At 39.3% G+C, this 25,591-nt stretch overlaps 1 protein-coding gene across 4 annotated transcripts in view; it reads left to right on the forward strand.

Moving 5' to 3' along the window:
* SNTG2 (syntrophin gamma 2) overlaps positions 1–25,081 on the forward strand; it is a 247,830-nt gene extending 222,749 nt beyond the window's left edge. For all 4 annotated transcript variants that reach the window (XM_073000914.2, XM_073000923.2, XM_073000917.2 and 1 more), the window contains 3 exons: positions 15,440–15,532; positions 17,678–17,788; positions 24,713–25,081. In XM_073000914.2, the coding sequence (XP_072857015.2) occupies positions 15,440–15,532; positions 17,678–17,788; positions 24,713–24,844 (336 nt within the window). In that variant the 3' untranslated portion in view covers positions 24,845–25,081. The remainder of the gene's footprint in view (positions 1–15,439; positions 15,533–17,677; positions 17,789–24,712) is intronic.
* Positions 25,082–25,591: the final 510 nt, after the last annotated feature.

Below are 25,591 nucleotides of genomic sequence, written 5' to 3' on the forward strand. Positions count from 1 at the left end.
GCTGGATGTTCCTCCCAAAATCCTCCAGTGCACAGATATTAGCATACCTAATATGCAGGGAAGGCAGGGAAAGCGGGGAAATCCAAACTTTCAGTTAGTGAAGAGCCTGCTTGTCTGCTTCCTTGCTAGTCCAAGCAGTTAGAGAGCTTGGAGAGAGACCTGGGACTGCCTGGTATTGTCGTTTTAAAATGTAAAATTTAGTTTAAAAGCTGTTTGTTTGGGGTTAGTGCTTCGGTGAAAAGGTGCTCCGTTTGAGTTGAAACCTGCTTGTGTAGAAACGTGCATACTTGCTTTAAAAGCTGCCTAGGAAGTGTTCAGACCAGCGCCGATCAGCTGTTAGGTGAAGAGAAGGGAGGGGAAAGGAGCAGGAGCAGGAGCGAAGAACAGCACAAAATGGCTGCCATCTGCCGGCTGCCTGTTGGCTTTTAGCTGTTTGGGGCTCTTTTTTGGCTGTTCTGGGGTCTACCAAGGCACTGTGAAGAGCCAGGCTCAGTCTACAGTACCTGACAAGTGACTTTCTTTTAAGTTTTTTGAAGTTTCTGACCTTCCCCCCCCCCCCCCAAAAAATGCATTAATTAATTTTCAGTGCATTTCTATGGGAAATTTGGATTCAACTTGCAAACTTTTCAACTAGAAGGCTTTTAATTGAAATAACATTAACTGTGGGTCTTAATGATGGCAATTTTAATTGTATTTTAATTGTATTTTAATTGTATTTTAATTGTATTTTAATCATTTTATTTTATTGCATTGAATTTTAATTGTTGTAAGCCGCCCAGAGACCTTTGGGTAGAGTGGGCGGCATATAAATTAAATAAATAAATAAATAAATAAATAAATAAATAAATAAATAAATAAATAAATAAATAGTTCTGGGCATCTAATAGAGAATGTATTTCCAAAGGGTGTTTCAGCAAGGAAACTAACTGTGCCTCGTGACTTCTAACTGGATTACAGTACCTGCTTCCTGATTTCAGCTACTATAGTTTGTATTCAGTTTTTTTGGCTCATCAAGAACATTGTTCATGGCTTTGTGTGGCCTAACCTGTTGTGCCTTGCATGCTATAAACGTTCAATTATGTCAGAAAATGGAGATTTGGTCTTATGCTGAGCATGTGCTACTGCTGTTGAATTAGATCAGGTTAAGCTTTGTGTTGCTGTTCTTTTGCATAACCTAAAGTAAATAGGAAAACCAGCTGTTAAATAGTTTAATTCCACTATTTATCCTCCACACAACTGAAAAGGACCTCTCAATGCAGTGCCAAATCAGACAAACCATTTCTAACTTAATATAGGCTTGAGCTGTAGCTGGGCAGAGTTGCACAACAATCTCATCTGTCATTGAGACATTTCTATAAGCATGGGGAGGAGGTGGATGAAAGGAAATGTAAAATATAGGTAGAGTGGTATAGGTCTTATCACTGGCTGATAATGGTCTATATTAATGCCACTGTTGACTGCTGTTCACTTTACATGGTTCAAATGTTATTCTGTTATAGTTTATTAAATATTTTATTACACTATTTGGTTCAGAATATCTTTTCCCTGTGTTCCTCCTCTAAAAATTAGGTGCGTCTTAAGGTCAGGTGCGTCTTATGGAGCAAAAAATACAGTATATAAGCTATTTCTTAACAATATAAATGTGATTCAGTCTACAGCCCTTCCAGGAGTCCTATGTTCTTACAGTTAGTCCAGCAAAGCTGTATGATATCATAGACAGATCACTTGTCTACTACAAGAGGTAAAGTATCACTAGCAACCTTGAGGAACATAGGGAATATTCAAGCAGAGTCTTTCCATTTTAATAGAGTTTTTTTTCCCCTTTCTACTCTCTTCAATTATAGTTGCATTCTATTTCATTAAGAATTCTTATCTTGTTGAGTTTTTGTTTTTTTCAATCACAGGTATCTAAATCTTCATCTCTTTAAGAAAATCTTCTAGTTGGTCCATTGTAGTTAAAATCCAAGCCATACAATCAATCTGAAGAGAAATCCACAGACATATCTCTTTCCTTGCTTTCAGAGTGCCTCAGTAAACATCTTCCCCTGTTTATACCTTGTAATCATTTCAACAGCCAAGCCTTGAAAGATTTCAGTCTCATCTCTTTCATACAGCAACTTTATGTTGTTTAATGCACCGTGTATTGCTAATTCCACTGTGTAATGGGTGAATCTTACAACAGTATCTCTTTGGCTGCTTCTTGCTTAGGACTCACTCTGTGAGCTCTTCTTAAGTCTTCCAACATAATCTTTAAAGCTAAGCAAAGTCTTGAATCCATTTCAGGACTACATCTCTCAAGTCCTCTCTCCTTTTCCCCTTTTTAAAATTCATCATATTTAAATTCTGAAGGTGATTACTGTTTTCTTGATCTTCAACTTTATCTCTCAATAGTCTTAATTCATTTTCCATAACTTCATTTCAAGTCTTTTGGTGCTGAGCTAGTTCAAAAGCATCATTAGCAGTCTTCTCTATTTGTTTCATGTAAGCCTTCATTTCTACCAGTGCTTCTTTCACTGGCACTAACATTTGCAAGGCTTTCCTTAATTGTCTTAAAAGCTGTTTTATGTCTTCGCTGAGCTCACTGGCTACTTTGGTTTCCTTTCGTCCCCTTCCTGTCTTCTTACCCTTCGCCATTTCACTATCGGTGTTCTCCAAGGATTCCACTAAACCACTTTGATCTTCTGCTTCTGAAGAGGCACCCAGTCAACTTTCTTGTGCCATGTGCTTTGAACTCTCCATTTCCATGTTTATTTGCAAATATTAATTGCCAACTTTCACGTTTACTAGTTTATTATAAGCAGGATTCAAGTGGAGCAGATGTCTTATGCAGCCGTCTTCCATGGCAGCAAGCCAGACATCCTGTTGGTTATTTCACAAAGTCCAGTTTGCTTCAAATCTGATTTTAGAAATCAAAGTCTGGGGTGACTTAAAATGTATTTATGTAATTATTTGTTTTGTAACTTCAAGTTTATCTGGAATTTTTCATAGCGAAATTGCTATAATCCTTGATGTCTTAAGTAAAGTAATGAATTGTTTAAAGGAAATACATCAATAATTATTTTAATAGCTTTCTGATCAGTTACAAAAACAGTGTAGCAAACTAGTTCACTTCATACAGAAAACCTACAATACGTATGTCCCTTATTTGTATGCATATACCTGATACTCAACATGGTGGTGGTGGTGATAATGATGATGAAGATGATAATTTCTATCATATAGTCATATTTAACAGATTCTACTTCTTTGTATACCCTACAGAATGAAACAGAAAGTTTCTAATAATATACTTGATATATATATACAGTATATATAGCAATAATGTAATATAATGAAGCCGATACATAGCTGTAATATACAGTGGTGCCCCGCATAGCGAGGTTAATCCGTTCCGGATTAAACTTCGCTATGGGGAAACATCGCTATACGGATCAAAAAAACCCATTAAACGACGTTTAATGCGTTCCAAATGGGCCCAAAACTCACCGTTCTGCAATGTTTCCCCATGTTCCAGCGGCCATTTTGGGTGTTCCGGTGGCCATTTTGGGTGTTCCGGCGGCCATTTTGGGTGTTCCGGCGGCCATTTTGGGTGTTCCGGCGGCCATTTTGGGTGTTCCGGCGGCCATTTTGGGTGGTTCTGGCAGCCATTTTGGGTGTTCCGGCCACCGCCGAATAGCTGTTTCCCCTCGCAATGCGAAGAAACATCGGTATGCGATCGCATTAGTGATCGCAAAATCTGCATCGGTATGCGGATTCATTGTTAAACGGTGCGCTCGTTATGCGAGGCACCACTGTAATAACATTCATATAGGCTGTTGTATTTGGTATGTCCTTCTCACTTTACCCTTTGTAACAATTTTTGCAAATCTCAATGATGGAACAGTATTTATCACAAAGTGGCTGGAATCCAGTTGGCATAACTACCCTGGTTCCCCGAAAATAAGACAGGGTCTTATATTAATTTTTGCTCAAAAAAACGCATTAGGGCTTATTTTCAGGTTAGGTCTTATTTTCGGGGAAACAGAGTATGGGGGGGAAGATATCTTCACCCACAACATTACTATTTAATTTAATGTAAAACTTACTATCTCCCCTTTTTCAGGTTCTGAGACTTTCCAAGGATCCTTTTCGCTCTGGAGAAGCCTTTGCGTGCCTCGGGATGGGAGAAATCTTTAATATATAAAATTACTGCTGGATCATAGCTGGCATTCCTGATCCTGGCAGCAGTGATCTGGTGGCAATTTTCTGACATTAAAGGCTCCGCCTTCTCAAGGCCCCCAAAAGCTTCCTCAGGAATAAAGGGATCCCTAGAGAGACTCAAAACCTCAAAGGGTGGTGTTTAGTAAGCTTTACAATTAAGAGTAATGATGACATCACAAGCGTTTACACCCACAGTGTTAATCAACTGGAATTCAGCCTCTTTTGCATAGCAACAAACATTCCAAAATATTATTCTGAGTTATGCAAACTGAAAAGGAATAATAATAATTGCTCAGATCAATTTGGAGAGGGGATGACATGCATAACATCCTTCTCTCTCACCTCCCATTTCAGCTCTCCTCCCACTATATTCCTCAAATCAATAGAACTAATAGCAGTTGTGGTGTTCCAACAACTGAAGGGAAAGAATAGCCCGAGGGATTCCTGCGTTGTAACTCAGGTCCTGATGACAAAACAGAGTTGCAGCAACTTCATGTCATTCTTTAGCATGGGTTGGTTCTTGTTGTTTACTCGTTAAGTCATGTCCGATTCTCCGTGACCCCATGGACCAGAGCACTCCAGGCCCTTCTGTCTTCCACTGCCTCCCGGAGTTGTGTCAAATTCATGTTGGTCCCTTCGATGACACTGTCCAACCATCTCATCCTCTGTCGTCGCCTTCTCCTCTTGCCCTCACACTTTCCCAACATCAGGGGCTTTTCCAGGGAGTCTTCTCATCTCATGAGATGGCCAAAGTATTGGAGCCTCAGCTTCAGGATCTGTCCTTCCAGGGAACACTCAGGGTTATTTCCTTCAGAATGGATAGGTTTGTTCTCCTTGCAGTCCAGGGGAGTCTCAAGATGGGTTGGTAGACATCTCTAAATGTAACATTATGGTTGAAATCCAGTAGAAAATGCTCATTGAATCAGTGGGGATTTGGTGAGTCAACACCTATGTAAGTTCCATTGATTCAATGGGCCTACTTTAGTTACAACTTATCACTTATTTGTCTCTGATATAGTCATAGTCACTGGAGTCATATTGGTGTAAGGAGCAGAACTGTATAAGCCAAAGCAAATGGGAGGACCCAAATAAGTGGAAAGATCTCTGTGCATGTGCAACTGAGAGCAGTGAAACAAATGATACAGATCAAGTGTTAGATGCCCACAAACACAAATATACCAACAGTCTGACATAACTATTCACTCATAATGATGATATGTGACATGTGATATAAAAATAAGGCCTGCTTTCAGTATATTCTATGTTAATGTTTTCTTTAAACCCACAATGTTTAGTGTTGAGTTATGTACTGCTGATTCTACTCATTACCATTTCAGAGCGAAACTAAAATAAGCATACAGGATAGGATTTTGCACCTTGTTAATTTTAGAAACATGCATTAAATCAACAGGAATAAAGATCACAGGAACGAAGACTGAAAATGATTTACTTTGTGATAAAGCAGGCAAACTTGTAGCACTGCCTTTAACAGGTATACATATAGAAACCTGAAAAAAAATGCTTTCTCTTGAAGTAGAAATACAACATCTTTTGGTAAAGTCTGCAAAGTGGACGAGGATTTGCTTCAGGAAGCCCAAAAGAATCTATCACAGTTTCCCAAAAACTGAACGCCTGGTTCTCAAAGAGTGGTTAGAGAGGCACAAGACTCTGTGAGAGGCAACCATACAGACTGTAGAGATTAATGGACAGCAAGTCTACCCATCCCATGATTCGCTGGGACTTCGATGCAGCCTTGCCATCCTAGCCTCCACCTAGCCTCCACCAGAGCAAATCCTTCCTTCTTCCTGAAAACTAAAGAATGAAAGGGAAGCCCATATGTAAGTAATGCGACCTCTCCTCTAAGCTTCTATTTTTTGGCTGTGTCTCCCAGAATCCCACCTAGGGGAATTCCAGGTGAATGTTGGGAGAAACAAAAGTCCCACATTTTATAAGTAGATTTAATTTCTAATTATTTTCAGTATTGGTGCATAAGTAGTTTGCTTCTGCTTATTTTATTCCCCCCCCCCCCAGGTGAGCTATACACACAAGAAACTGTGCAGGTAGAGGCAATGGCCAAAGTCCAGAGTAGGTCCATTCAATCAATGCAGATTTAGTGAGTCAACTCCTGTATAAGTCCCATTGATTCAAATGGGTCCACTCTACCTGTGGTTTACAGTGCTAAACTAAGTCACAATTAGAGTAGGCCCATTTGAATCAATGAAGCTTATGCAGGAGTAGACTCACCAAGTGCTCATTGATTCACTCTCCTGTGATTTACTATGATAATCAACAGGATTTTGGCCAATGGATTTTTTTAAGTACATGAGGATATGCAATTGATGGATGGAGATCAATGTGTCAGTTTTGTCCAATACAACCTTATTTCTTAAAACTGCTTTAAAAATGTGTCTCAGTCCTGACTCATTGACCGCCACCTGGAACAATTACTTGTACCAGCAACTGAATTTAATGCAGAAATAGAACCTATAGCCCACTGGAAAATCTGTATAATTGCTGTGCTCCAACAGTAGGTATATCCGGTTAGTTGCCTAGAACCTCTCTCTCTCTCTCTCTCTCTCTCACCCAAGAAACTTCTCTAATCTCCTGAACTTATTCTTTTCATGGCACCTTATATCCAATACTTTGGCCATCTCATGAGAAGAGAAGACTCCTTGGAAAAGACCTTGATGTTAGGAAAGTGTGAAGGCAAGAGGAGAAGGGGACGACAGAGGATGAGATGGTTGGACAGTGTCATCGAAGCAACCAACATGAATTTGACACAACTCTGGGAGGCAGTGGAAGACAGGAGGGCTTGGTGTGCCCTGGTCATGGGGTCACGAAGAGTCGGACACGACTAAACGACTAAACAACAACAAGGAACTCCTGGTTATTATTTTTTTTAAAAAATCAGTTGGCAACTTACAATGCAATAAAATTTGAGTTTTGTTGCTGTTGCTTAGTCGTTAAGTCATGTCCGACTCTTCGTGATCCCATGGACCAGAGCACGCCAGGCCTTCCTGTCTTCTACTGCCTCCCGGGGTTGGGTCAAAGTCATGTCGGTCGCTTCGCTGACACTGTCCAACCATCTCATGCTCTGTTGTCACCTTTTCCTCTTGCCCTCACACTTTCCCAACATCAGGGTCTTTTCCAGGGAGTCTTCTCTTCTCATGAGATGGCCAAAGCATTGGAGCCTTAGCTTCAGGATCTGTCCTTCCAGTAAGCACTCAGGGTTGTTTTCCTGCAAGATGGATAGGTTTGTTCTCCTTGCAGTCCAGGAGACTCTCAAGAATATCCTCCAGTACCACAATTCAAAAGCATCAATTCTTTGACGGTCAGCCCTCTTTATGGTCCAGCTCTCACTTCCGTACTTCACTACTAGAAAAACCATAGCTTTGACTATGCGGACCTTTGTTGGCAAGGTGATGTTTCTGCTTTTTAAGATGCTGTCTAGGTTTGTCATCGCTTTCCTCCCAAGAAGCAGGCGTCTTTTAATTTCATGGCTGCTGTCACCATCTGCAGTGATCATGAAGCCCAAGAAAGTAAAATCTGTCACGCCTCCATATCTTACCCTTCTATTTGCCAGGAGGTGATGGGACCAGCGCCCACGAGCTTAATTTTTTTATGTTGAGCTTCAGACCATTTTTGGCACTCTCCTCTTTCACCTTCATTAAGAGGTTCTTTAATTCCTCCTCACTTTCTGCCATTAGAGTGGTATCATCTGCATATCTGAAGTTGTTGATATTTCTTCCAACAATCTTAATTCCGGCTTGGGATTCATCCAGTCCAGCCTTTCGTATGATGTGTTCTGCATATAAGTTAAATAAGCAGGGAGACAATATACAGCCTTGTCATACTCCTTTCCCAATTTTGAACCAATCAGTTGTTCCATATCCAGTTCTAACTGTTGTTTCCTGTCCCATATATAGATTACTCAGGATATAGATAAAGTGGTCAGGCACTGCCATTTCTTTAAGAACTTGCCATAGTTTTATGTGGTCCACACAGTCAAAGGCTTTTGCATAGTCAATGAATCAGAAGTAGATGTTTTTCTGAAACTCTCTGGCTTTCTCCATAATCCAGCACATGTTTAGCAATCTGGTTTCTAGTTCCTCTGCCCCTTCGAAAATCAGCTTCTACTCTGGGAGTTCTCGGTCCATATACTGCTGAAGCCTACCTTGTAGGATTTTGAGCATAACCTTGCTAGTGTGTGAAATGAGTACAATTGTATGGTAGTTGGAGCATTCTTTGGCATTGCCCTTCTTTGGGATTGGGATGTAGACTGATCTTTTCCAATCCTCTGGCCACTGTTCAGTTTTCCAAACTTGCTGGCATATTGAGTGTAGGACCTTTACAGCATCATCTTTTAAGATTTTAAGTAGTTCAACTGGAATGCCATCACCTCCACTGACCTTGTTGTTAGCCATGCTTTCTAAGGCCCACTTAACTTCACTCTCCTGGATGTCTGGCTCAAAGTCAGCAACCACACTATCTGGGTTGTCCGGAACATCCAGATCTTTCTGGTATAATTCCTCTGTGTATTCTTGCCACCTCTTCTTGATGACTTCTGCTTCTGTTAGTTCCTTACAATTTTTGTCCTTTATCATGTCCATCTTTGGACAAAATGTTGCTTTAATATCTCCAATTTTCTTGAACAGAACTCTGGTTTTTCCCTTTCTATTATTTTCCTCTATATCTTTGCACTGTTCATTTAAGAAGGCCGTCTTGTTTCTCCTTGCTATTCTTTGGAAGTCTGCATTCAATTTTCTGTAACTTTCCCTATCTCCCTTTTATGTTGTTTCCCTTCTCTTCTCTGCTATTTCTAAGGCCTCGTTGGACAGCCACTTGGCTTTCTTGCATTTCCTTTTCTTTGGGATGGTTTTTGTTGCTGCCTCCTGTACAGTGTTACAAACCTCCATCCATAGTTCTTCAGACACTCTGTCCACCAAATGTAGTTCCATAAATATGTTCTTCACTTCCACTATGTATTCATAAGGAATTTGGTTTAGATTATACCTGACTAGCCCAGTGTTTTTTCCTACTCTCTTCAGTTTAAGCTTGAATTTTGCTATAAGAAGTCGATGATCAGAGACACAGTCAGCTCCAGGTCTTGTTTTTGCTGACTGTATAGAGCTTCTCCATCTTTGGCTGCAGAGAATATAATCAATCTGATTTCGGTATTGCCCGTCTAGTGATGTCCATGTGTAGAGTTGCCTCTTGTGTTGTTGGAAAAGAGTGTTTGTGATTACCAGCTTGTTCTCTTGACAAAACTCTATTAGCCTTTGCCCTGTTTCATTTTGAACTCCAAGGCCAAACTTATCTGTTGTTCCTTTTATCTCTTGACTCCCTACTTTAGCATTCCAATCCCCTATCATGACAAGAACATCTTTCTTTGATGTCAGTTCTAGAAGGTGTTGTAAGTCTTCATAGAATTGGTCAATTTCAGCCTCTTCAACATCGGTGGTTGGTGCATAAACTTGGATTACTGTGATATTGAAAGGTCTGCCTTGGATTCGTATTGAAATCATTCTATCATTTTTGAGATTGTATCCCAGTACTGTACAGCTTTTCCCACTCTTTTGTTGACTATGAGGGCTGCTCCATTTCTTCTATGGGATTCTTCCCTGCAGTAGTAGATACGATAATCGTCTGAATTGAATTCGCCCATTCCTGTCCATTTTAGTTCACTGACACCCAGGATGTCAATGTTTATTCTTGCCATCTCCTGTTTGACCACCGCCAGCTTCCCAAGGTTCATAGATCTTACATTCCAGGTTCCTATGCAGTATTTTTCTTCGCAGCATCGGACTTTCCTATATTAAATTTAAAAATAATCACAGTTTTTCTTAATAAATAAAATGAACAGAAATATACCTTGAATTAAGAAATAGCAGAAACTAATATGAATTTAATGCAGAGAGTGATAAAAAAATCTGTCTTACATCTTTCATTATAACTTCTTCATGCCTCCTTGGAAGTGTTTCTACATTCAAGAATCAGTACACTACACTAGAGATAGGTATGAACTACAATTTTGTTCAGCCCAGTGTAGGGTGGTGCCCACACAAGTGTTCTGTGAGTGGCACCAGCACAGGTGTTCTGAGGGCACCGCATGCTTCCCTCCCCTGCCTCCTTAAGACGATCGTCCACTCAGAGGCAACACAGTGACCTTCCCTGCCCCACCTCCACATCTGAGTGACTAAACATTTTAATGTGTCTTTCCATAACTTTTTCAGCAGTACACAGCAGTAAGTAACAGATGTTACATTAACAAAAAACAAAGAACCTGATATTACAGTAGAATATGAATGTTCATGCATTTTAAAGAAGCCCATAGCAAGACATTAAGATGCAGGTAGGACGTGCATTCATATTTTAATGTACAACCAAGAAACTAGTCAATTTTAACCAAAACAAGAACCTTTCAGTTTTTTGAAATTAAGGTGAAATAAAAGTCCAGAGGAGCATGAACAAGAGAAGGGGTGAGGGTTTTGGAGAAAGTTGTTATCGTCAACACTCAATTCTGAAGGGATTCAGCAGCAGAAAAAAAGCAGTGTTTGAATATGGTTGTAATAATAACCATCGCAAAGTAGAAGAAGGTGGTGCAAAACAGTGCAGAAAAAAACAACCCCCCTGGAAGACCCTGAAGTTACAAATATTTTTATTGACTACCGCTGAATTAGGGGGCAAATACCAAAGATGGCAATCACAGGACCCATGTTATCTACTAAACTGACTCTTTCAAAAGGTTACAGGTTTTGATGAATTTGCACATTTTTTAAAACTACCACATCTGCAGAGACTCATATTGTGTGATCACAAAACACTACAAAGAAATGCATTTAGCTTGCATACCACTAAAGAAACAAAATGGAAGGACATTAGGAATAGATGATGCATTTGTATGAACACGTTGCCAAAAAGGCATACAGCATTTCAGTGCACTTAGTTACTCGTGCTTTTGATGTTGTTATGTGGGTTGTTATGGGGTTTTAATCTGTAAACTGCCCAAAGTAATGCTTGCACTAATGGGGCAGTATAGAAGTCAAATAAATATATAAATATGTACAGGGAAGATTTCTTTTTTTAAAAAAAAGGAATGGAAATGTGTGACAAGAGGGAACCAAGCATGAGTGGTTATCCTTACCAGCCTGGAAATCCAGTGTACAGTATGTAACTAGCACATGGGCTGCTACTCTATGACCAGAAACAGATGATTCAGAACCACAAAAAGGGGTAAAAATTAGAGGAAGCCTTCATGTAGAAACTGCAGTTCTTTGACTTTTATGCATCCACACCAACCATGCTTAAAGCCACTGAAAAGACAGGCTATGCTCAAATCTAAGTGTCTGCTGTATTTGAAGCATTTGGATAATTTCTGCAAGGCAGGTTTGCTGAGGACCTTGGAATATTTTGCTTGGCTCATTTAGCAGTTCACTAAGTTATTTGCTTCTTTTTTAAAAGTAGCAAAAAAAATTGTGTCATGCATTCCCTTTCTGTTTGTGTTGTATGTTCTAGATTTCATAGCTAGCTAGAGAATGAAGAGAAGCCATCCCTCAAGGAGATAAGAGGGATGGCTTGTAGACAAAGGGCCTTTTCGGCAGCTGCCCCCAGACTATGGAACGCCCTTCCCACTGAGATTCGTCTGGTGTCAACGCTGATGACATTTTGGCGCCAGGTCAAAACCTTCCTGTTCCAGAAGGCTTTTAAATGAAATAACATCAACTGTGGATCCTGATGGCAATTTGAATTGTATTTTAATCATTTTATCTTTTATTATATTTTAATTTAATTTTAATTGTTGTAAGCCGCCCAGAGACCTTTGAGTAGAGTGGGCGGCATATAAGTTAAATCAATCAATCAATCAATCAATCAATCAATCAATCAATCAATCAATCAATCAATCAATCAGTCAGTCAATCAGTCAATCAGCCAATGACTTGATCTCCTTTGGGCAGGAATCCTGGTCTTTGACTCTTTTTCTTCTAGGTAATTCCACCTTAGGTATATACGAAATGCAATTTAATCTTGAAACAGGGAATACCTTCCATAACAAACTAAAGGTAAAAGTTCTCCTTGATGATTAAGTCCAGTTGTGTCCAACTCTACAGGGCAGTGTTTACCCCTGTTTGTAAGCCAAGGAGCCAGCATTTGTCTGTAGACACTTTGTGTGGTCACGTGGCCAGCATGACCAGACATAGAATGCCATTACCTTTCCACCAAGGTGGTACCCATTCATCTACTCACATTTGCATGCTTTTGAACTGCTATGTTGGCAGGAGTTGAGACAAGCAACAGGAGCTGACCCCGTTGCACAGATTCAAACTGAGGTCCATGTACTTACAAGATGTGCTACATATTTTCAAAGTGATACGTTAGTAGGCTAGTGATGGTTATTACAACTTAGTAACTGTCAGCTTATTTACTTTCTGAATCAACACTGTATCCAATTTTTTTAAAAGGTGTTTTAATGGCGTAGTAAATTTGATCAAGGAGCCTAAAAAACACAGGCTTTAACTTTAAACTGTGTTATTTAAACTTCAAACAAAAAACAAACAAAAAATAAACTTCAAACAAACAAACATTTTCATTCAGGTTGAAGACTTAACATTTACAGTGTCAAACAGGATAGCTGAGACATACCTCCCAAATGATCGTTCCAACAGTGGAGACATCTGGTTCAATAAAGTAGCTAAGAAAGAAAAGGGTATTGTTTGCTTGCTTGTTTGTTTGTTTGCGTGTTGAGTATAAAAGAAAGTCTACAGATAAAAGGACCATGTTTGCCCATTACGGCTCTCAGAGAGAAAATGTCTTTCCCTACTGATGGACAATTCCTCTGTAAAGATTTCTCAAAATGGAAGTGTTGATAGGCTGTCATCACAGACTAAAACTCACAGTACCCTGTACTGCTGGGCTGTACTACCCTTCCTTTTAGCTGAGCTCTATCGAAAACATTAAATAGAAAGTCAGTTTTGATTTTCTTACTCATAAATTTAAAAAAAGATGAAATTAATAACTTTTTCAGAAACATACTAAGAACACAAGGCATAATTTTGCAACTCTGCTCTCTGGCACATGGGGAAAGTTTTACTGCAAAATTCCCTTTGAACACAATATAGCAAAAATACCCCACATATAAAAAGTTGTGTATGAAGGGACAGAGGGAAAAACAAGAAGAAGCTAAAGTCAAACTAAGAGAACTTCAAATCTTTAAAAAATCAATGATATTAATTTAACTTGGCCAGTTACATCTTACCTACTTGAGTAAAGTTCTGGTTTTCAGCATATGCTTAGATTCCATTACACTGAACATAAATGGAGAGCTTCTTGGCCTCTTGATGAGTTGTTGTTCAAAAAATCCAGATCAAAAGCAAAGTCACATTTTTATTAGAAATAAACATCAATGAATAACCTTTTCTTAGCAGGCTGTTGTTTTGCCTGGTAGCATCATATCCTCCATAGCTGAAGTTAGCGGTCTAGGTATGGGGGAGAAAGACTTAGTGGTTCAGCTCATCTTCTTAATAAATAAAGTTTTGTCACAGGGAGAAGCATACACAGTACTCCTGTGCTGACATTATTTGTGCTGAGAGAGTTATACATACAGTGGACCCTCTACTTACGGAATTAATCAGTACTGGAATGGTGGCTGCAGGTCGAGTCTCCATTGACCTACAATGCATTGAAAACCGATTAATCCCATAACCGGATGATTTTGTTCCATTTTTCTTCCATTTTGGGGTTTTTCTGGTCTGTAGGTTGATTCTCTGTCTGCAAGTCGAACCTAAATTTTGCAGCCAGAGAAGTCTGTAACTTGAAAAGTCTGTAAGTCCAGCTGTCTGTAAGTTGAGGGTCCACTGTATTCCTGAAGTGCTGGTCTTCTCCCATAGAGCCTCAATTTGCAACATAATCGCATCACAGCAATTTCATATTATCTACTCTTTGTGATCCTACAATGGTGCTCATATCCTACCCTACCAGTTCCTGGTTTGCTCTTTTCCAGAACGGTTTTGTAATCTGCTGCTCCAGATTAAATCAGGAACAGTGAACATTGTGTGGCCTTCTTTGCTAAGTCATTATGAACTGGTTGTACCAGTTTTTGACACTATACAAAACCTTACTTACCATTTGTCCTTAACATCTTTCATTGCAGCGATTTTATTTCCAAGTACAGTGGGCCCTCGACTTACGAACTTAATCCATTCTGGGAGGACGTTCGTACCCCGGAAAGTTTGTAAGTCGACCTACCATTTCCCATTGAAATGCATGTGAACGGAATTAATCCGTTCCAGCATTTAAAAAAAATAAAATACAAAAATAAAAATAAAAAGAGCACGTCCCATGTTGGGACTGCAAAAAACACACACAGAGAGACACACAAAAACCACAGAAACATAACCCCCCCAGTCCAAACCCACCCTCCAAAACCCACACAGAAAAGTTTTTTTAAAAAAAACTTGCCAGTTTGAACGTCCTGCGCTTTCTCCCTGCTTTTTTTGCTTCAGAAGCAAGCCGGGCTGCCAGGGAGAAATCAGCTCCCTCCTTTCACCCGATGCTGAGTCCCCTTCGCACCGGCTGAACTCAGCCCAACACGAAGAGGACTCAGCATCAGGTGAAAGGAGGGAGCCGATTTCTCCCCGGCCGGCCGGCTTGCTTTTCCAAACGAGAAGCAAGCCGGCCAGCTAGGGAGAAATCGGCTCCCTCCTTCCACCCGATGGTGAGTCCCCTTTGCATCGGGCTGAGCTCAGCCGGCGTGAAGAGGACTCACCGTCGGGTGGAAGGAGGGAGCTGATTTCTCCCCGGCCGGCCGGCTTGCTTCCGAAGCCAAAAAGGCAGAGAGAAAGTGCGGGAAGTTCGAACTTCCCGCGCTTTCTCCCTGCCTTTTTGGCTTCGGGGGTTTCAGAAGGCTTCCTCCGATGTTGGAGGAAGCCTTTTGAAAGCTCCAAAGGCAGGGAGGAAGGGCAGGAAATTCGAATTTCCCGCCCTTTCTCCCTGCCTTTTGGGTTCGTAACCCAATCTGCGTTTGCGAGTAGGGTTTACTACTTGCGATGAGATCGGGTTCGTACCCGAAATGTTCGTAACTAGGGCCATTCGTAAGTCAAGGGCCTACTGTAAATGCATTTGAGATTACAGCCTAAATTTCACTAGTCACAGCTATTTGTTGTTAATTCATGTTAGCTGGGAGTTTCAACAGTGCACAAACACGTTTTAATATTCATAATATCCTTTATCTTTTTTTTCTCAGTCTAAAACCTACACGTGCAGCTGGCAAGGAGAAAGCTTGTGTTTCACCTTAGACTTTGCCTTGGGATTCACTTGCTTTGATAATAAAACAAAGGTAAGAGAAAACAGAAATGCAGATGCAAAAATATTATAAAGTGTTTGTTGGACTCTTTAAAAAACATTGGTGTTACTTTCTTTATCTGATGTTGGAAAACTCTGCATGAATCAGCCCAAAATAGCCTAGAGACTGTTTAAGCACCTATTCTGCACCTATTCCTTGGTGGCGATGCCAACAAAGAATATTATTTTCGGCCAGCATCCCATGAACTGCGGGGTTGTTCTGTCCGGTCGAGGGCACATTACAACCACACCTACCACTGCATGATGATGAATTTGTAACTAGTTGCTCTGGAGTATTTGTAAAGCATTTAATCAATAAATTAGTCTTATTACATCTGATTTAAATATTGACACCTATGAACAGAATCCTGGGTGGAGGCCTCTCTTTGTTTTTTTTTGGGGGGTGGTCAGTTTTGCCTGTTGTCTAAGAAAAGTGGACAAGATACCAATTACCCCTCTTTCCTGTTGGAAGCAGGTGCATCCCCTAGCAATTCATCATAATGAATCCTTGCAGCAGAAACAGATTGCTCATATTCTCGGGAACCTGTCATCATCCCTTCCAAAGTTAACATGTTTGGTCGCAAAAATGTCCATGCCTACAGCAAGACTACCTTGCTTTCAAATCAGTCCTCTAGTTGATTTGGTTAAGCCAGCAAAAGTTGAAACAGATTTCTCAATTTAAGTTTTTCAGATCTTAGTCCAGGGTCTGGACTAAAGCTCCAAATTTTGGAACCTAAAGGCTCCTGTTGGTGATTTCTACCTGCAAAGTATGACCTTGTTGGTAGTCCCTGAATTTCAATTTTTTATTAATTATTTATTCTGAAGACCATGAACTCATTTTGGTATTAATCAAGTGATTCGGGGTTGGAGATAACTTCTGTCCGTACGTGACTGACAGGAATAGAAGGTGGAGTATTACCTCACAGGGCTCTTCCATCTTCACCCGACGGTACTGAATGTGCAGCTGCTGGATGCAGTCATCCAAATTTTGCAGTGATGCATCATCTCTCATGCAAATTCTGTCCCGCTGTAGTCCATTTGTCATTGATCCAAATGGAGGAATCATGAACACTTGCTAAAGCCAGATGTAATCTTCCCTTCTAAAAAGATGAAACTGAATTAGAAGACTTTCTAATGGAAACAGAATTGTGGGGAATGTAAACAGACCTGGCCCTAACATTCAAAATTTCTCTCACATTGCAACTCTAGGGAGGAAAATAATAACATTTTTAAAAAAATGGAAAGTGGTGAGAGGAAATCACTTTTGCTCCCTCCTATTTCAACAGCATGCTTTTGGATATAAGTAAATTAGGGCTTCTGTAAGGAGACGTATTTCACTGTAGAATTTATTTTCTGCTTCTGTCTGAAATTCCACATTGAGAAGATGCATAGAATAATTTCAGCAAGGGGAAATGAAATGGTAAATGAGCTAACCAGTGCACTCTCATAAATAGTATTCATCACACTGAATATGCATAGCAAGGTAAATTGCAAAACATTTGGACACTAAATCAGGTTGCAATTTTCCCAGCAGGAATAAGTCCATGATGAGTATAAAACTAGAGATTTTTTTTAAAAAAGTATTTGAAGACTCCCAATATATAAAATTAACTTATTTTAGAAACCTAATGGAAACCTTGCTGCATATATCAAGTAAGCCCTTTTCAAACAACTTAAATTAAATTTTAAAACTGCAAATTTGATTTAAGGGAGGAAGGCTTTCTTCGTGTCAAATTAGACAGTACACTTTCAGTCAGAAGGAGAAGACTATTACATCTACATTACCTTTGTCAATGTTTAACGACAGAACCAAATGTTTGATCAATAAAATACCGCTCCAACTAAATCCATTTATTAGAAAAGGCTGTGAAGTGCTGAACTACAGCAGTTTGCCGATATTGATTCTCTAATAGAAGGAACAAAATAAACAAAACTAGGAGAGAGGGGAGGAAATCTAGAGGCTGCATTATGACAATAAGGATAGAGAAGCCATGGTGAAGACATCGTGAACATATACATACCGTCTAGAGAAAAACTGGGAATTCACGTTCTTCTTAGACCCTTGTGTACATGTTTTTTTTCAACTAAACACAAAAAGTGGACCAGTTAAATGTAAATATGTTAACTAACCTCCTTCCAGAATGTCGTCTGGAGATTTAAATTTTCTCAGCTGAAGGGATCATCAGATGATGGAAAAACACGAGTTAAGCTGCTTTTTCAGAACACAGAAACAAAACAAATTGAGACAAAGGTGGGTAATGCATATTACAGTACTATGTTAAATTAAATTGAAATTTATTTCAAGGAGATCTAGAGTTCCAGTTCACATTACATGGGTAATCTACAATCATACGTTTTCTGTTCTGTACATGCTGGGACACAAACAGCCATTTGGCATTATTACTCCTAGATTTATTAATCATCCTCTATTATTGTTCAGTGACAGGAGATGAACTACGATAACTGCAATAAATAATAAGTTGAAATGATGTTTCCTTGAATTCATAACACTGAGCAGATGAACGATTTGGAGTGCCTGGGATAAGTAACAAGACTTCAAAGAGGAAATCCACTCTGAATAATAAAGAAAATGCTCAGGATAGCAACAGGGCTTGGAGGAGATTCCTTTGGAGCTCTGTTTTGCTCCTACAAGATTAACAGCCAGCACTGCTTAACATAAAGAAGTGACCTTACTAAAAGCACCTACTATGACCAAAAGCTCATTGTGAAAACCTGAATCCCATTGGGTGGGCTTGTTAAAAATAAAAATATTTGTGCAGAAACACTCATAACTGAAACCGTATTGTTTGCTGCCAAGTAAATTCTGAAATATTTCTGCACTGTGCTCCTGTTGACATTTTACTAGTTTATCTCCTCTAGGGGAATGAAACTTCCACTATTTGATGACATTCTGTGTTTCTTATTATTGGCTACACTCCCCTATCTAGCACCATCTGCCTTTACTAGGCATCCTTCATTCGCATCTCAAACACCATCATTTCTATGTGCTACAAACCACGTCAATAATAAATATGGAGGTTATCGGCCTTACTTCCTCCCCTAGACTACCAAATGCTTCTGAATCCAAAACAAATCTTTGGAGCTAGGATTGGCCTGTCCCTTGAGCCCATGAGTCATCTTTCATCTTGTTTTTCAGGCAACATCTTAAAGTATATGTGTTTTTGTACGAGTGCAAATAATTTAAATAACTTGGGAAAATCTCAAATTACTTTAGAAAGCTCATGAATGTCTCTGTCAAGAGAAGAAAGACGAGAATAGATGAAGCTGAAGTTGATTGTCAAAATTATTATTTGATTATTTTAATCCATCTAATGTCAAAAGGTGAATATTATCATATTGCTGGACGTTCAGTTGGATGAATGTCTTTTTCTTTATTTGAACTAGTGTAGATCTGAGAAATTACGTTCTGCATCACAACTTCAGGTGTGCTATGAGGGAAGGATCCTTATTAATTTCTCTTCAGCATATTTTTCTTAGTTCCTCTGAGCTGTTTTTTCCATCTGTGGAATGGGAAATAAATATACAGTATGGGTGAAATGTAGTTTGGAACTGTGTACCCCCATAGCACACAGGGATGTGTGGTACAGATTGTAATAATTTAAAGCCACATGATACTTTACTGTTATAATATATTGATGGCATAGGGCAGGTTGCAACCATTGATGAAAGTGGGTTAAATGTTTTGTCAGAAACTCTGTAACTTTATGCTGGAAACCCAAAGGTTTACCCCCCCACCAACATATAGTAGTGTGATTTTTGTTCTCCTCTGCTCTAATTTGTGCTAGTGCATAATCCACTTATGGCTATTTACAGTCATGGCCAAAAATATTGGCACCCTTGCAATTCAGTCAGAAAATGCAATCCTTCTCTCAGAAAATTGTTGCAGTTGCAAATGTTTTGGTACTCACATGTTCATTTCTTTGGTTTGCGTTGGAACAACACAAAAAACAGAGAAGAAAAGTCAAATCTGATACAATCCCACAAAGAAACCCAAAAAATGCACTGGCCAAAATTATTGGCACCCTGTCTAAATTGTAAGAAATCATTGCTTTTCACGCATGTGATGCTCCTTTAATTTATATTTAGACACACCTGTTGCAAGTAAGAGTAGTGGGCAATATAGTAATCATGCTTGCAACCAGTTAAGATGGAGAAAAGTTGACTCAACCTTTGTATTGTGTGTGACACTGAGCATGGAGAAAAGAATGAAGTGTAAAGACTTGCCTGTGGATTTGAGAGAAAAAATTGTGGGAAAACATCGACAATCTCAAGGCTACAAGTCCATCTCCAGAGATCTTAATGTTCCTATGTCCACTGTGTGCAATATCATCAAGAGGTTTACAATCCATGGCACTGTAGCTAACCTCCCTGGACGTGGACGGAAGAGCAAAATTCCTGAAAAATTACAACGAAGGGTTGCTTGAATGGTGGATACAGAACCCAGATTAACTTCCAGACAAATTCAAGCTGATCTGCAGATACAGGATACAACAGTGTCAGCTCTCACTATCTGTCGCCATCTGAATGAAAAGAGATGCTATGGTAGGAGACCCAGGAAGATACCACTGCTGACACAAAGGCATAAAAAAGCAAGACTGGAGTATGCCAAAACTTATCTGACAAAACCAAAATCCTTTTGGGAGAAAGTATTGTGGACAGATGCAACAAAAGTGGAGCTTTTTGGTAAAGGACATCATGGCACTGTTTACCGAAAAAGAAACGAGGAATTCAAAGAAAAGAACACAGTCCCTACAATCAAACATGGTGGAGGTTTAAAGATGTTTTGGGGTTGGTTTGCTGCTTCTGGCACTGGATGCCTTGACTGTGAAATGTTATCATGGAATCTGTTGATTACCAAAGAATTTTGGGGCACAACGTAGTGGCCAGTGTCAGCTGCGTCTCCACCCGAAACATACTTCAAAAAGCACTCTGAAATGGTTACAAACAAAGCACTGGAGAGTTCTGAAATGGCCAGCAAAGAGTCCACATCTGAATCCCAACAAACACCTGTGGAGAGATCTCAAAACAGCAGTTGGGAGAAGGCGTCCTTCAAATCTGAAGGCCCTGGAGCAGTTTGCAAAAGAAGAGTGGTCCAAAATTCCAGTAGAGAGGTGTAAGGAACTCATTCATAGTTACAGGAAGCAATTGATTTCAGTTATTTTTTCCCAAAGGGAGTGCTACTAAATATTAAGTTAAGGGTGCCAATAATTTTGGCCAGTGCATTTTTGGGTTTCTTCGTGGGATTGTATCAGATTTGACTTTTATCCTCTGTTTTTTTTGTGTGTGTTGCTCCAACGCAAACCAAAGAAATGAACATGTGAGTACCAAAACATTTACAACTGCAAAACAATTTCTGAGAGAAGAGTTGCATTTTCTGACAGAATTGCAAGGGTGCCAATATTTTTGGCCATGACTGTAGGCTGGCTTTCCTCCTGGGGGGACATAGTGGGAAATTAACTCCCAACCTCCGGCTCCACAGCCAAGTACTCTTACATTGTGAAACATGCGAAATCTCTGGCTTTATATAATATAAAGCCAGAGATTTCACATGTTTCACAGTGTAAGAGCAACTTAGCACCAAAACATTATGAGGAAACGTTATTTTCACAATTTCAGTGGTGTTCTCCTTATATATTTTCATTCGTATCAGCAGCACCCCTTGCATATGCTGTCTGCTTGCTTAAGTCAACAAAAAATAACTAAATTACATTCAGAACAGTTATAAGATAAAGAAGGTTTTTAAAATAGTTTTGACTGCACTGCTGTAATACAAAGGAAGTGTAACAGTTTAATAATGCGTCGCCTGATAGGAAAGTAGCTTGTTGATTAGTTTGTTCCCGAATGACTAGCCTTGGGTTACAAGTATAGGTGAACGTGCTGAAGGAATCTGTAATGGTTCCAAAGAGCCTCACCAGCAGGTGATTTGTGTAGAAGTCAAGGATTCGTCTACACCTAGAAGAACATGCTATGTAGCTCATGTGCTTAATCAAGACCCTCTAAAAAGTTGAAGATCTTTCCTCCTAATGTGAGAAACCTTTATTGGAGCTGAACTGAAACCACACTGGTATCCATAACATAAACTGAACTACAAGATCATGCTACAATACGGTATGTTTTTTTCCCTTTTTACCTCAGTAAATCATAACTGGTAAATTTGCAGAGAGAGTAATGTTCCCAGCAGAGGCAAAGCATGAGATACGACGATTAGTGGAGAATTTATGAACACTGACAAATGTGTGAGAGGTGTGCACATTGGCTTGTTAAAGCAAACCTGCCCCAGATATATTATTTGGAAGCAGAGCACATCATTACTTTTTCTAAACTGTGAAAAGGGTCTGTGAGTAGAAATAGACATCCCTGCCTTTCTTGCCATAGAGGAGTTGTTGGTTAAAGGTAAGTAAGTAAGTAAGTAAGTAAGTAAGTAAGTAAGTAAGTAAGTAAGTAAGTAAGTAAGTAAGTAAGTAAGTAAGTTGGTAAGTAAGTAAGTAAGTAAGTAAGTAAGTAAATAAATAAATAAATAAATAAATAAATAAATAAATAAATAAATAAATAAATAAATAAATAAATAAATTCATGCCAGTAGCCACTGTAGTGCACAGATATCTCCTTTAAAAAAAGTAAAATTATACAGAAAACAAAAACAGAAACAAAAATCAATAAACAATTACGAAAAAAACACAGCCCTCCCCCTCACTGGGACCATTTGGGAGTAGCAACCATTTATCCTTGTGAAGCCTCATTTCCTTTCCAGAATTGTATTACCCCTTGCGATGGGCTTTGCCCCTTCCCCTTTACAGATGTCTCATCTCTTTTGCTGCCACCCTCCCTGACCACATGGGGTATCTGTTCTGAGAATCTCATATGGGAGGGAGAAAAGAAACAAATAGTATATGAAACTACCTCTACAGGAGAACTAGAGTACATTAAATGTTGTACTTGTAACTGTTTTGAATCCAGTTGAGTTCCTTTTGTTGATTTAAGGAAGCAGATAACATCTGCAGGGCGTACTGCTGATACGGATGAAAATGTGTACAGACTGAAATTATATATTGTTGTAGAAAGGACAAGGATAAGGTCACGTGGTCTCCACGTGGTGATACTGTTTATTGGTCCACTAAAAAAAAATCAAACAAAGCAAACAAGCTTTTGTGGAGAAAGGTCCACTTCTTCAGGTTTATCACAATTCCTTCATGGTTAGTGCAGAAAAATTGCAGACAGGAGCCCAAAAATAGATGGTACATCTCTGTGAGACTTGATACCAGTCCTCTTGAGGCTGCTGTCTCAAGCATCCTTCTAGTTGGTTTGGATTTTTTTACTCTCCTCTCTTAGGACCAAAAGGTTGCCAGTTATTCTGTGATTGCTGTAGATACTCTCCAGAGTATGCAAAAATAGCCAATAGAGATGGGAGTATTTGTATTCGTATACAAATACGAATATCCCTACACAGGTGGAAATAACAAGGGTCCACTGTCCACTCACGATTTCGCTGCTGCCGTCGGCTCCGCAGAGGCTTCCTATCGTGCCGTTGTCCGCAACCCACTCCTGACAGGAGGCGGGATGACAAGCCTCTCTGCCAGGTCACACAGTGGCTAATCCATTGCAGAGAACGGCGCAACAGGAAGCCTCCGCGGAGCTGGCATCAGCGGCGAAATCGTGAGTGGACAGTAACCCTTGTTATTTCCACCTGTGCGGGGATATTCGAATACGAATACCCGCATCTCTAAAAGCCATCTAGTTTATATAGTCTTGGATTTGGCTGGTGGCTTTTTAATACTTTGAGCCAACTTGAATCCCCTTATTGGGAGAAAGGTGGCATATAAAGTAGAGAGAGACAGAGAGACATAAATGACAGACAGATAAATAAGCAAGCTCATAAGCAAAGAATAAAAAGTCATACCCCCCTCTAGTGTAATTCCTTCAGGGTTTCATGCCTGAGCAATCAGACTTGCAGATGAAGCCCATGATTTATCTTTCAAAGGCCAATAATGAGACGTGCTAATTTGACAAGTGTGAAGGTAAGGAAATTGATATTGTGCCAAGGAGTTGTGTTTAATCACTCCAGGGAGGAATGATTCTAAATACAGAGCAAATAGTCTCACACAGCATGACCTTCAATGGTTTATCAAAAGTTAGTCTAGGCTGAACTAGAAGTCAGGTATGAGATGATAATTTGAATGTGGTCAGAAGAAAGAATAGTGTTTTGTTTTATTTATTTATGGTATATCCCACTTTTCTCCCAACCAGAGGAGCCAAGGTGGCTTACAACACATTTTTAAAAAAAAACACAAATATTGAGACAACTGAAAATACTGTGTCTGGAATTGTATTGCAACCTTGTAAGTCTCAATCCCTTTTTCGCAGGCCAATAAAGAGCCCCTGCCACAGTTCTCAGAGGTACACGTGCATAATGGTTTGGTGTGCGGGTGGGTGTGGGTGGGCATGCCTGCCTGCACACATGTGCCTGGGAATTTGACTGAGCTCTTTAAATAGACCCAAATGTATGGCTTTGCTTACATTAAGAAATGAGATTTCTGATAATAATTTGCAATATTAAAAAGCAAATGCACTTAAATAAACAAGGAGGCAGCCCTTCTCTTTATCCATTATACAGCCTAGCCATAAATGCAAGTCACTTGTTTGTTTTCAGTAGAAATTACACCTAGGCAACTGTGTACAACTCCCCAGACTTCACAATCCGTCAACCTCTTGGATAAAGACATCACCTGCTTTTACTCCTCATGCTGTGACATAGCACTGCACAGAAGGAGCTTGGATAGTAAAGTTAATCAGTAGGGATGGAAGAACACAAATACAAATATTGCTAACCTCACCAAAACTTTTTTTAGAGTCTTCTGAAATTCCATGGGTGTGTTACCAAAAAAGGAGACTCTATAGTTGCTTTTGCCGTCATGTAGGCAGGGATGTACAAACGTGCTCAGAAATGCCCTTGCTGAATCATGCAGTTGTTCTAGGATCTAAATACGAAAGTAGTATTCTTCACCCAAGTAAGAAAATACATATTAAAAAATACTATTACGTTTGACTCGGGTTTGGATTACAATAATAAATTATTTTTTATGGTCTGAGATGCATTTCACTAGCTGGGCAGTGTATTGAATTTTAACTTCCCTTTTCTCTCTTACTCTTGTTTCAGGAACTGGAATTTCAGGATCTGACAGCAGTTTTAAACTGTATCCACTCATTTATAGCTGCTAAGGTTGCATCAGTGGATCCATTATTTATAGACAGTCAGAGCTTTGCAAGAAAATATACCTACAGTAATTAAAAGAGTTGTATGTTGTGATTATGACAGATGAATTATTTTCTTAAAGAAAAAAGTTATTTCATGCACAATATTGCAATTCCATGTGATTTTATAAGAGATCTATAGTTGTGTTATAAATAAAAGTTACTAGTTTTCACATTTGATTCATCATTGTTAAATCTGATGAGTTAAGCATTTATTCAAACTGAATCAGTTTGTTGCCTAACACCTAAATAAATATTTTCACACTATAATAAATTGTAATCTTATTTTAAATGTTTCACTGAGGATTATGCATTTGATTATTAGATAACGTTTGTGCACTGAATGTGTTGTTTGACATTCTCACACTAATTTTCATTCACAGAGCTCTCAGACAGAGATTTATTTATGATTATCTGACATAATTATGGTTTGAAATTTAAGAAGTATTTGAAAAGCAGCTGACTTACCCCGTTACTATAATGTACTGCATTCCTACAATAATTTATTGTTTACTGATCTAAAGTCTCCAGGTGGCATTACTTTGTCATGCCACAGTTATATGTTTATAATTCTATTATGTACTTCAAGCAGCAATCCTATACATATTTCATAGAATCCTATAATAATTGAGTTGGGAGGGACCTATAAGGCCATCGAGTCCAACCCCCTACTCAATGCAGGAATGCAAATCAAAGGATATCTGCCACATGGTTGTCTAAATTTCTCTTGAATGACTCCAGTGTTGGAGCACTCACCACCTCTTGAAGTAATTGACTGCTTATC

This window comes from Pogona vitticeps, chromosome 1, assembly GCF_051106095.1.
Source record: "Pogona vitticeps strain Pit_001003342236 chromosome 1, PviZW2.1, whole genome shotgun sequence".
NCBI classification, from domain to species: Eukaryota; Metazoa; Chordata; class Lepidosauria; order Squamata; family Agamidae; genus Pogona; species Pogona vitticeps.